The sequence below is a fragment of the Cucurbita pepo genome, chromosome LG13 (genome assembly GCF_002806865.2).
Source record: "Cucurbita pepo subsp. pepo cultivar mu-cu-16 chromosome LG13, ASM280686v2, whole genome shotgun sequence".
Classification (NCBI taxonomy): Eukaryota; Viridiplantae; Streptophyta; class Magnoliopsida; order Cucurbitales; family Cucurbitaceae; genus Cucurbita; species Cucurbita pepo.
Genome location: NC_036650.1, coordinates 8354906 through 8368055, shown reverse-complemented (window position 1 = coordinate 8368055; position 13150 = coordinate 8354906). Strand labels below are relative to the sequence as shown.

The 13150-nt window shown below is 35.7% G+C and overlaps 2 protein-coding genes and 1 long non-coding RNA gene across 3 annotated transcripts in view; 2 read left to right on the top strand and 1 right to left on the bottom strand.

Moving 5' to 3' along the window:
- Window positions 1-9163: 9163 nt before the first annotated feature.
- LOC111808599 (allene oxide cyclase, chloroplastic-like) lies at window positions 9164-10824 on the top strand. The gene is made up of 3 exons (XM_023694683.1): window positions 9164-9484; window positions 9570-9691; window positions 10072-10824. Exons 1-3 carry the CDS (start codon window positions 9265-9267, stop codon window positions 10471-10473), a joined length of 744 nt encoding a protein of 247 aa, XP_023550451.1. The 5' UTR covers window positions 9164-9264; the 3' UTR covers window positions 10474-10824.
- A 684-nt stretch (window positions 10825-11508) lies between these two features.
- LOC111808598 overlaps window positions 11509-13150 on the bottom strand; it is a 7925-nt gene continuing 6283 nt past the window's right edge. Inside the window, exon 4 of the long non-coding RNA XR_002817101.1 lies at window positions 11509-11812. This is a non-coding gene — a long non-coding RNA (uncharacterized LOC111808598). The remainder of the gene's footprint in view (window positions 11813-13150) is intronic.
- Window positions 11888-13150, top strand: part of LOC111808597 — a 6454-nt gene continuing 5191 nt past the window's right edge. Inside the window, exons 1-3 of the mRNA XM_023694682.1 lie at window positions 11888-12501; window positions 12575-12619; window positions 12690-12819. Of these exons, the coding sequence (XP_023550450.1) occupies window positions 12282-12501; window positions 12575-12619; window positions 12690-12819 (395 nt within the window). The 5' untranslated portion in view covers window positions 11888-12281. The remainder of the gene's footprint in view (window positions 12502-12574; window positions 12620-12689; window positions 12820-13150) is intronic.

Here is a 13150-nt window from a genome sequence, read left to right as displayed (position 1 = left end):
CTAGCGTCTTTACTGACACACCGCCTCATGTCTATCCCCTTTGTGGAACAGCGAGAAGGCTGACACATCGTCCAGTGTCTAGCTCTGATACCATTTGTAACGGCCCAGACCCACCGCTAACAGATATTATCCTATTTGGATTTCCTCTCAAGGCTTTAAAAAGCTTTTGCTGGAAGAAGATTTCTACACCCTTATAAAGAGTGATTTGTTCTCCTCCCCAACCAGTGTGGAACATCACACTCCGTCTCTTATTTCATTTCTCATTTCTGTAAAATTTTCTATCCTCCCCAACTAGTGTGGAACATCACACTCCATCTCTTATTTCATTTCTCATTTCTGTAAAATTTTATATTTATTTTTATGGAGATTGATATGGTCCGAGCCTTAAATTTATGGGTTTAATATATAAGTGTGAGATCTCAAGTTGGTGGTTGAGGGGAACGAAACGTTCTTTACAATAGTGTGGGAACTTCTCCCTGTGAGACTGCTAGTCCAAGCCGACTATTTGCTAGTCGTGGGCTTGAGCTGTTAAAATAACATGAGAAATTCTCTCTATTTTCGTTTAGCTAACGATAAATAATCTCGATCACGAATTAAATGGACATTAAAACAGAGAAAAAGGGAGAAAAAGGGAAGATTTTTATGTGGGTATTATATTGTATCATAGAGCTATATGCACATGTCCTGTCTCTGGCCATAAAATTAAAGTGTTTAGGGTCCAATATTTGAAAGATTTCTTTACTTTTTAGTCCCTATATTTTGTACAAATTGGTGTCAGTGCCACTGTTTCTTCCATTCTCTCTTCACACCTCTTCAAGACCCTCTAAATTTAACCTCAAACAAACAACTCAAAGTTGATTGCCATTTCTCTCCCTCTCTCAGTTCTGCTGCTGAAGGTGATGATGATGATGATAAGCTGTAATTTCTTCCTTTTTTTTTTTTTTTACCTCCCAACATACAGTAAAAAAACTGCTCTCTTTTTTATTATTTACCCTTGAAGAACATGCATGCATGGCTTTATGAACTATTTCATGAAAAATAAAAAAAACCCTTTTTTTTTTCTTTGGGTACAGCTCAATCTCTCAGCTAAAGCTTCAGCCACTCCTGTTTTTCACCGCAAGGTAACAGTATTTTCTATTTTTCCGATATTTTTTACCCTCATTCTTCCTTTTCCATACATCCACTGCTTCAATTTCCTGTTTATATATATATATATACAAGTTTTTTTGGATGGTAAAAAGTAAAAAAACCAAAAAGGGTAAAACTATAATATAATCATGTAATTATTGTCTAATAATTTTCTAATTAAAGAAATTATCTCTGTTATTAAAACTAGGAAATCATTACTTTCAATTAATTTCTTTTTTTAGGAAATAAAAAATAAAAAATGAATCTGAAATGTATTATTTTAAATCAAAGGGTATTATTTTTTAAATATTAGGATTTTTTTTTTAATTTAAATAATATAGGCAAGCCATTAATGGATTGGACATCAATTATAAATGGGCTGTTGGAAAAGAGGTCTAGATATTAAAGCCCTGGAATATAATTAAAATTTATTTTCTCCCAAAAAGAAAAATAATAATAATAAAAGAAGACAACTAATTAATTAATCCAAAATTAAGAACTAAATTATATAAGTTATGTTTAATTATTGATTTAATTAAGGGAAACCCTAATTAAGGATTCCTTTGGAAATTGAAGGGAAATAAATAATAATAATTATAAAATAAAAAGAGAAAAATACAAGGTTGTACTAGATACAAACATAGGACCCATATAGTACGTATGCTACCTTGGATTCGTCAATATGATCTATGTTGTACTAGAAAAAAATCCAACATATTTGGCATCAAATTGTCACATGTTCTATAATAGGAAGCAAGAACACCTCGTATTTCCTACGAGCTTGAGCAATGGCACATGATATTTAAGTCCGCTCACCTAAATTTTTGATTGTCATACTATGGTTGTCCCTTCTAAATCTTTCGATACACAGTGGAACTATAATTTTATAATTGTCAGTCTTCCACCGTAGAAATCTCGTTCAGTAGTTTCTGATGGAGTTTGATACTAGCTAAGAGCCGGTTTTGAAGACTTTCTAAATGGTTAAACACGCTTTTTTAGCGTTTAGAAAGTCATTTCAAACCGACCCAGAATTTATTTTTCAGAAACTAGTTGAATCATGCTCATATCATAGACATCGAACGTTAGATGAGTCGAAAAATATTAGGATTCAAGTAATCTTGTTCCAATACAATCTCTTTTGGTTCATTAATTACATCAAAAGGAGAAAAAATGCAAGTGTCACAAAATAATTCAATCTCCCAATGCTTACATATTCATAGTTCATATAATGAACTCCTTGCATTTTCCTAGGAACCAAACAGCACAAAACCATCCATGTTTTCTGTCACTGCTCCAAGCTGATTTCAAAACACTCATGTTGGCTGCACAGGCATATCATAAACAATTCAAAACCAAATCAACTTCATAAAGATTCATCAAAGGAGAAGCAAAAAGAACAAGAACTTTATTTCAATGTATTTAGGGTTTAGCAAAGTTGATGCCCGTTTCTCGTTTTTTGTTTCTCGTTTCTCGTTTTTTGACCTAAAAATTTCGTTCATATTTTTCGAAACTAGAAATAGAACCAAACCAGAGACCAAAACCTTTGTCTTCAATTGTAAGATCCTCAAAACCTTAAAAAGAACAGAAATGTTCCAATATTCAAGCCTTTTAATGATCACATAATTAGATTCCTAATACTCTATTATAATCATGCTAATCCAAGATCAAAATGTAATATCAAAGCAAAAATATCATAAGAGGTTGCTTAATTTAAATTAGAAATTTTAACGCGTTCCTATCAACTAAACAAGATTATCGTTTGACCCAGAAAAGACCTTAATTATAGAATATCACATAAACTATCCTTAATCAAATCTTTTGAAGTTCGTAAAGCGAAAGGTTAGATCAATCCAATTCATCTTGGTTTGATATGAACGGATCTTGTTAAATGAGGGCATTTTACTCGAAAGAAAGAACGAAGTGAAATCGAACGATTCAAATAATGATTAGATCTTACATATATAAAGTGGGATATGAAACTGTTAATGATCAAGGTGTTGATTGTTGCTGCAGGCATCCCATGGCTTTGCACAAACTTGAAATTCTGCAAACATTTCAGCTCAAGAACATTAATCCATGTTCTTCAAAATTGATTCCTAATAATTAAAAATAATAATAATAAAAATAAAAATAAAAAACCTGGGAGAGAATCCATGTTGGCAATTGAACAAAACCCAGATTGTGGTTTGGCAAAAGAGTCAATATTGATGTCCCAATTTGGAGGTGGAAAATAGAAATTGTTGCAATTGTTGTAATAACACTCTCCTTTTGAAGATGTGATCATAGGAGAAGGCTTCCACATGATCCCTATGATGTTGTTTTCTTGATCCAAGTTGGCTCCGCCGCCAACGGTCGTACCGCCTTTTGGGAAGACGGGTATGGAAGAAGAAGAGGAGGAGGGTGGCGGAGGCGGAGGCGGTGGCGGTGGCGGGGATCGGAATTGGCGATTCTTGCTCATGATTTTCTCCTTAGTTCTTTCCCTAGCTCTTGCTCTAGCTTTTGCCCTAGATTGTTTGGCCAAAACATCATGAAATGGAAGGGTTTTGTTTGAGGATTTGGGCAACATTATTTGGTTAGCCTCAGATTCAGAGTCAAAATTATACAAATTTTTGTTGTTTGTCAACTCTTTAATGGCTTTTTTTGACTTTGTAAGGAGCCAATCTAGGGTTTTGCTAGCTTTGTCAAACCCCAACATGTCTTGAAGATCAAAGAACTTTCTAGAAATGTCAATGGACAATCTCACTCGCCTGTCTCTCAAACCCTGAGCTGTGTAAATCTTGCTATGTCGATCTTTCTTCACACTGCCTTTTTTTGTAATTAACCCACAAGGAGAAAAACACTTCCCACCATTTTGGGACATCCTTGCTTCTTCTTCTTCTTCTTCTTCTTCTTCTTGTAGAAATGGACCTCCCGATCCGTGCAGCGACGGTGGATCTTGAGGGCCGATGAAGACGATGTTGGTGGGGTTCAGCTCGGGGTGGTGCGGCGGCAGCGGAGGAGGGGGAGGAGGCGGCAGGAGGTGGTGGTAAGGGGAGGGGGATGAAGGGAAGTAGTGTTGAAGAGGGAAGAGGTGGAGATTGTTGGTGGAAGAAAACATGTTTTTTTGTGTGGTTTTGGGGTAAGTTTAGGGTCTTTAGGTTTGTAATGTGAAGGTTGTGTGTAATTAAACCAACTGAGCAGCTGCTTTCACTTTAAAAGCTTGATGAAGAAATGGCATATTTTCATGTACTCATGGAACCAATATCACTACTAGTGGACTTCAAAAGACCCACCTTCTCTCTTTTCATGTCAAATTAGGGTTTTTTCTTCTTCTTTCTCTCTTATGAAAAGAATGCACCAAAAGAAGTCGCCTTTTTTTATCGTTTGTTTTACTATTTAGGGAGGGGAACAAACCATTTGTCGACAATATCTATTAACTATGGACTTTGACTGTTAAAAATGGTATCAGAGTCAGTCACTAGACGGTGTGCTAGCAAGGGCGCTGGGCCCCAAGGGGAGTGGATTGTGAAATCTCATATTGGTTGGAGAGGAGAACGAAACATTTCTTATAAGGGCATGGAAACCACTTCATAAAACCTTGAGAAAAAGCTCAAAGAGGACAATATGTGGTCGCGGTGGGTTTGGGCGGTTAAAAATGGTATCAGAGCCAGTCACTGAGTGGTGTGCTAGTGAGGATGTTGGGCCTTGAGGAGAATGGATTATGAGATCGCACGTCAGTTGGAAAGGGGAACAAAATAAGAGTGTGGAAACCACACCCTAGCGGACGCGGTTTAAAACCTTAAGAAAAAGCTAAAAAAAGATAATATCTAGTAGCGGTGGGTTTGTGTCGTTAAAAATGGTATAAGAGCCAATCACTGGGTGGTGTGCGAGTGAGGACACTGGCCTAAGGGGAGTGGATTGTGAGATCTCACATTGGTTGTAGAGGAGAACGAAACATTCTTTGAAAGGGTGTGGAAGCTTCTCTCTCTAGCAGACACGTTTTAAAGCCGTAAGGTTGATGTAATGAGTCGAGGTGGACAATATATACTAACCATAGGCTCGAGAGAACGAATGATTTGAGGGTTTTTGCCATTAAATGTGGGAGCAGGGTACCAAGGCATAAAAGGGAAAACAAAACTGTTAAAAAAAGGGGAAAAAAACCCTCTTTAGTCCAGAGATAGAATGGGGGCCTCCTCTCAGCTGTCTTCTAGGGCTTAGGATTTCTGCGAATCTCTTTCAGATTCATAGTTTAATACTTTTATCAGGACCAACTCGATGTGATAAATTAGGGTTACGAGTTGGGTTGAGTTGGGTAGAGCTGAGCTATTTTACCGACTCGCTCGTTATCTGAGCCGTGGGTTCAATAGCCCTACTCTTTCGATTTTGCCACTCAACTCGATGGAGTTGTACAACGTTTGCCTCCTTTTGCAACCGTTTACGTGTTTACTTACTTTCTTATGCATCTACAACTCCTGACACTCTCACAATTTTTCAAAAACCCTAGCTCATCTTCCAATTAAATATATGTTTTAACCCGTTGAGCTATGTTCATATTGGCATGTGAGATCTCACATGGCGAAAGATACGAAGTATTCCTTATATGGGTGTGGAAACCACTCCCTACAGACAAATTTTAAAACTTGAGGGAAAACCCAGAAGGGAAAACCCAAAGAAGACAGTATCCGTTAGTTGTGGGTTTGAGTTGTTACATATGGTATCATAACCATCCACCGAGTGGTGCGTCATCGAGGACGCTGGGCGCTAAAGGGATGGATTATGAGATCCCACATCAATTAGAGAGGGAAACAAAGCATTTCTTAAAAAGAGCAGTAGGTAGTTCGGAAGTGACAGACCCGACACTTTGGGGAGAAGACAACTTACAAACTGCTATATTTCTACAACACAAATGATAGCTTCCATACATTATTACACATCCAATACAATACAATCCAAGAAGGCCAAAAAAGATAGGGCTTTCCCTATCTTAGAAGGATCTTTTTAAGTATATGTTCCTATTCACTAAGGAGAATTCATTTTATTCCTTTTCAAGAACTTAGCTTTATTTGTGGACATAACAAAAATCTCGTTCACAACGGATGGAGATTGCTTTCGATATCGGTAGAAATTATCCCTCTTTACCCGTCCCGTGGACATCTCTAAATTATCCACAATAATACTTCTTACTCAAGATTTAGAACTATTTTTGTGAGATCCCACATCAGTTGGAGAGAACAACGAAACATTCCTTGGAACCCTTTTCCTAACAGACGAGGCTGATAATGATAAGTAACGGGCCACTTTACCATCCGGTGGACATCTCTATTCTTGACCCAGAAGCCAATTTACAGTCCTCGTAAATTGAAGATAGTTCTAGATCTCGGTTAATCTCGTCCTGTGGACATCTCTATTCTCCACCCAGAAGCCACTTTATTGTAAATTCTCTTCAATAATTCTTGTTAGTCAAGATCGAGAACTATCTTCAACGGTCAACGGGTTAAAAGGGTTTAGGGTTTGATTTTCAAATTTTGGTATTTGTGTTAGATTGATTTAAAAGTTAGTGGGGAATGTAGAGGTTGAATTAGTGGGGGAATAGATTTGGGTGTGGAAATGCTTCACTCACAAATCATATTCCCTTTCTCTCTCATCTAGGCCCCCCTAACAAAGGATGATCAACTCAAAGGTTAGAGAGAGAATGTGGGCAAGTTTTCCCATTTTGACCTTACTGGCACACGACCCACGATCTAGTGTCTGACTTTAATATCAACAAACTGTTAGTCTTATGTTTTAAAGCGGGTATGTTCAGGAGGAGAGGTTTCCACATGTTTATAAAAAATGTTTTGTTTTCTCCTCTAACCATTTATAATTGTCGGACATAATAATTAATTGCCAGACCTTAGACTACTTTTAATGAAACTTGGCCGGATATGACGAAGGAAAATTAAAAGACGAAATAATTGCCAAAGCTGCAGGTTTTTTCCTTTTGTGTTGTGGGGTTGCAATCGTTCGAATTCTTACATAAAAGGCCCTTTAACTTTTACGAAATTACAATATGCACCATAAATTCGTTAAAATTTTAAATTTATTAAAAATCATTTATTAGATACAAAATTAGAAGGGGTAAAAATCTATTAAACATTTTTAAATGTTTAAAATTTTTATAGAGGCATTATATGTGAATTTAAAAGTTTAATAATTACCTTTTAATTTAACCTATTAAACATTAAGTAATTGCAGGTAACATGGGTAGGATACATATGCTTACTATAATTATAATTATTTTTTTGAAGTTAATTCGAGCTTAATTAATGGATAAAATATCAATTATTATTATAAAAATAATTTCAACTTCGAGTAATTTTTCAAATAAAAAAATAAAAAATTTGCTTTTAGAGTATGATTTTGTCGGGGTTTGTTTGGATATTTTAAGGACGGGAGCACATTCCTTGTCTAGTGGATGAATCTAGACGTGGCCACCCACAGAGGTGGATGATTAACAAATTTAATATTATTATTATTATTATTATTATTATTATTATTTTTTTGAGAAGTTCCATTTTTATTGATTATTAAACGCCTAAAAAAAGTATTAAGGGGATAATATTAAGATTTAAAAATTTATTACTTACAAAATTAAAAATTAAAAGTGGATAATTTTGTCACAATTTTAAATTCCTGTGAGTACATATTTGTCTATTATAGTTAGTTGTGTATCGCCGTCCAATTCACGGTTCTAAAACATGTATGTTAGGAAGAAATTTTTATACTATTGTAAGTAATGTTTCATTCTCCTCTTCGATCAATGAGATCTCACAATTCACCCTCCTTTAAGAATCTAACGTCTTCATCGACACACCGTCCGGTGTCAGCTCATACCCACCATTAGCAAATATTGTCCGCTTTGACCTGTTATTGAACAACCTATAAAAAAACAAAAATCAAACAGTGGTGCCGCCTAGCAGGCGAGCTGACAACTCAAAGCCGATACTCCATAGGCCTCTCGGGCTAAGCCCCACACATCGAGCATTGAGCTTTTATGGGCCTTATTGGACTTCACTTTCAATTTACTTTACTCCCTATAATATTTTAAATTAAATTACAATTTTAGACATACTTCCAATTTTGTCCAAATAATTTTAAAAAATTACAATTTAGTCCTCACTTAAATTAAACTCCAACTCTACCATTTTATTATTTAAAAGACGAATATAATTAATAAAGTTGGACTAAATTACAAAAATTGAATTAAAAATAAATTAAATTTTTATAAACTAAATTAAATTAGACCATTTTCAAAATAGAGAGAAACAAAATTAAAGGATAAAAACGTAATTTCGTATGAAGATTAAATAATTTACTAATAATGATGTTGTTGTCTCACCTACCTCAGCAATCATACCTGAACCCTTTTAATTTATAAAAGTGAAGCAATAATTATTCTATGCCTTTCCCACCACAATCGATTGTATAAAGTAATTAATACCGTCACATTTAACTATAGATTAAAAAGGTTAAATATTTGAATTATTTTAATCCACGTAATAAAATGACTTTTTCACATAGCAAAAATAAATAAATAAATAAAATATCTTATCGAGTTATGTATAGTTAGTTTACCATATTAAAATGTTAGAAAATAAAGAAAGTGTTGTTTATTATTTATTTATTTATTTTAGAGATAATTTATCCGTTAAATGTTTTAAAATGTGCCGACCGTTCTTCTTTTCTAAAAACTCTTTAAAATTTAAATTCTATAATTTTGATATACTCACCGACAAGTGAATGGAAATTCTGGCCCACCGACCTGTTGTTTTCACACGTTATAATCGGGTCCAGGCGTTCACACCGAACCTTCCATAGAACTGGAAGACTAATTTACCACGGCTTCCAATTGCGAGCTGCCACGTGCAGTCGTCGTCGGGTTGACTCTTGTTGGCCGCCGTCTCCACCATTTCCACATGCGCGCCGTCCACGTCCCCGACGGCGATCAGACGCCAGAATACCCCAAAAATTATTGATTTAAATTATTAATTAAAAACACCGAAAAATATTCTCTCTATTTAGGAATCCGAATCCCTTCGTTTTCTTTTCTCTCAGAACACTTTTTCTTCCACTTTCTCTCCATCCAAACTCCAAAATCAGGGATCGAAATCGTCGTCCATGGCAACTTTGCGAGCAGTTTCCAACTCTGTGCGATTATCCTGCGCGAGTCCGACTAATTCCTCTGTTAATCGGCCTGTTTCCGTCAAGCTTCCTGGTCAATTGTTCACTCAGAGCTCCAAGCTCTTCTCCGCTCCGAAGAAGAATCTGAGTTTCTCCACATCTGGAAGATCGTTCTCTTGCCGTAGTCAGGGCAGTGCCTCTGATTCTCCTAATCCGAGTGAGTTTTTAGGTTTTTTTTCAATGAATCGACATTTGTTTTGGAGGATTTGTGTGGATTTTGATCGTTTCTTTGGTTTCCGTAGGTAAAGTTCAGGAACTATATGTTTATGAAATCAACGAGAGAGATCGTCAAAGTCCTGCATATCTTAAGTTAAGCCAGAAGAATACGAATGCGCTTGGCGATCTGGTTCCCTTTACGAACAAAGTAAGTGAGCTTTATGATCTGTTTATCTTGTTTTCTATGCTTTGATTTTGAATTCACTGAATCAATTTTCGTTCTAGAGTATTTTCTATATGTAGTCTAGACTTTAGGGAATCGTAATTTTCCGAGAAGAAAATCTGAACAGAATGCTTAGATTCATATGAGAGCTAGTATTTTTATTTCGTCGGAAGATTTTTCTTAGTGAATATCAATCTCACCTAGCGCCATCGAAAAGCGAGGATTTCTCTGCTTAGTCTCTGAATTAATGTCCTAGTTCTTCGTGGAAGATTCCCGATGGTCAAGCAAGAAAAAGTAGAAAGAAGCACGTTCATAATAGTTTATTAATTATTTTCCCCCACGATTTTTTTTTTAATAAATTACAGCTATACACCGGAGACCTACAAAAACGGGTAGGGATAACGGCAGGGCTATGCATATTGGTGCAAAACAAACCGGAGATGAAAGGTGACCATTACGAGGCCATCTACAGCTTTTACTTTGGGGATTACGGTCACATAGCGGTGCAGGGGCCTTACCTCACCTATGAGGACACGTACCTGGCTGTGACTGGTGGGTCAGGGATTTTCGAAGGTGTGAGGGGTCAGGTTAAGCTGCAGCAGATCGTATTCCCTTTCAAACTCTTCTATACCTTCTACTTGAGGGACATTGGGGACTTGCCGGCCGAACTTGTTGTAAAGCCCACCGAGCCCAGCCCAGCTGCTGAGCCCACCGCAAATGCCAAGGCTTGCCACCCTCATGCCACCATCTCTGGTTTCACCGACTAGGGTTGGGTTACTGAATCGAACCCGGTCAGCTTGGGTGGTGGTTTCCTTTGTCTATTTTGTAAACCAATCTTTTTTTTTTTTTTTTTAATAGTTCCACGGCATATAGGATCAGAGATCCTCGGACCTCTTAACCTGTTGAATTATGCTCGTTGATAATCATACACTCGTGTTTTAATGGTCTCGTGGTTTTCAAAATCAAGAAATTATACCCTTCCCATCGACTTTGTTGGAGCACAAGGGTGTGATTTGTAATATTGTAGACTCTCCGAGAGTGTTCGATATAGAGGTTGTAATTTATAATTGCCCTTTTAATTTAGAGTCTAATAAAGCCCTTTAGTTTAATTTTATTGAGTTTCATACTTTGAGAAGATTTGCTTAATCCCCTACACTAACTGTGTGAAAGTTCTCTATTTATAATCATGAAAGAACAATACTGTGCTGTGAAATATAAAAATAGTAATAAATGAAAAGATCAATACAGGTAAAAATACATAGGATAATAAGATAAATATCTAGATATTTGTCTATAATAAAATATCAAATATGATATATATATATATATATGATAAACTATAATTTAGTATTAAATATTCTTAACTTTCACTAAAAATTCTTGTTGGCTAATTATGATCGAGTAGTTTGTTGCAACTAAAAGTGTGACTGGTTAGGGAAATATTACACTTTAGCCCCTCAAGTAATTATTAATTGAGATTTGACTCTCCCCTAAAACTTATCCAATGCACGTCAAACCCATGATGGATGATACAGCATTATTTTATTTTATTTATTTATTTACTTGTTATTATATTTTTAAATAGAGAAAAGGACTAGGAGGAAAATGGCAGCATAGTGGATGAATAAATAAATATTTACAATTATTTCATGAAATTAATTTTTAATTCAAGACAATACCATATTAGATCATTATTTTATAAATATTATTTAGAATATTGGAAAATAAAAAATAAAAAAAAAGAGAGAAAAAAAAAAAAGAAACTGTGATTTTGATGAAACCAACGTAGGCATGCACAAGAAACGAAAATGGAGAAAGATAATGATGAGATAAACACTGAAGCGGGACCTCTCTACCCCTACCTTCTACACTACCACTCCATCTCCTCCAATGTCATGGACACATATCTTCCAATAGATTTATCAAAAAAATATTAAATACTAAATAAAAAGTTTAAGAACTTATTAGACAATTTATAAAAATATTTATAGCTCGTAGAGAAATAAAGTTACCTGAAAAGATACATAAACAATGAGTAATTTTCTTTAAGAATCCTTCACCGCATCCCCATTGACCCATTCCACTCGTCTTGTTTTCTAGACACATCTGCACTAAACCGGAAAAAGCAAAATTTTCAAAATCAACAACATAATCATATGAACAACAAAATTGGGACGAGTATTGATCATGACATGACATAAAGTAACATAAGCATCAAAATTTAAAACTAAAACTATGGAGAAAGGAAAACCCCATTAACAAAGTGACAATGCATGGGAAACACTTTAAGCTATACAACAACTTAGTGCAAAACCCATTGTTTGAAACAGAATGCTAACAATAAAGACCAATAATCGAGACTGTAAATTGTTGAAATGGACTTGTTTTGTCTTGCAAATAAAGAAGAACTTAGCAATTCTGGCTGTGACAGAGATGATTCTTCAGCCTTTTTAGACATGGAATAACAATTAGAATGTGTGCATAAAACAAACATAAGAAAATATTTAGCCTTATAAAGCACAGAGAAGAGTGATATTAGTAAGCTAGTAGTTCCTCATTTCTTGAAAGCCTTAGAATGGAGCAGTTCCATTATGGTTCACAGAGAAGAGAAGAACCAGATGACTTAAATTTGAGAGAGTGGGCAGTAAGAGCAAGGATGAAGTGTGAGAACACAAATTCCAGAAGGTTTTCAGGGTCATATCTAAGAAGCTTTAGGGAAGAAGATGGGAGATCCTTCAGATCAAACATAACCATCTCCAGCACTGCTTCTTCCCCAGGCTACTACTCCATGAGAGGTACTCTCTCTGTTTTGTGGTTCATATCAGTTTTGACTCTCATATCATCTCATCTTTGATTTCTTCTTTGCAGATGAAATTGACCCATCAACCTACTCATTCACTACTGCTCTCAAAGGTAAGACATGTTTGAAAAGGAGTTGCCTGTCTTTGTTTTGAGATTGTGATAGAAAAGGGTTTTTGTGCAGCATTACAATCCAGGTCGAATTATAATAGTTGGGAAAGCTTGTCACCGCCAGAAGGGCTTGCTTTGAACTCAAAGTGGTATGAAGCAGAGAAATATATTTGCAATCCTCTCTCAGGGGAGGTTCCAATGGAGTGTTTTGTTGAGTTATGGAGTCTGCTCCCTGTATTTATAGCTTGGTCAATGGCTATATCCGGTAAAGCTATATATGGTACATAGCTATATATAGTAGATGGTTAAATCTGGTAAAGCTATATTTAGTAGACTGAACCATATATATATCCCGTCCAGTAAAGCTCTTAAATGTACTTTTCTATTCTCTGTACTCTCTTGTTGTACATGCCTGAAGTCATCAATAAAAAATCCTTTTAGCCAGAGTTCTCCTTGCAACTTCTCTCTATCCTTCTCTTTGTGTTCATCTAGATCGAGCGTGTGCGTTGTTGTGCGATCCTAACAACTGGTATC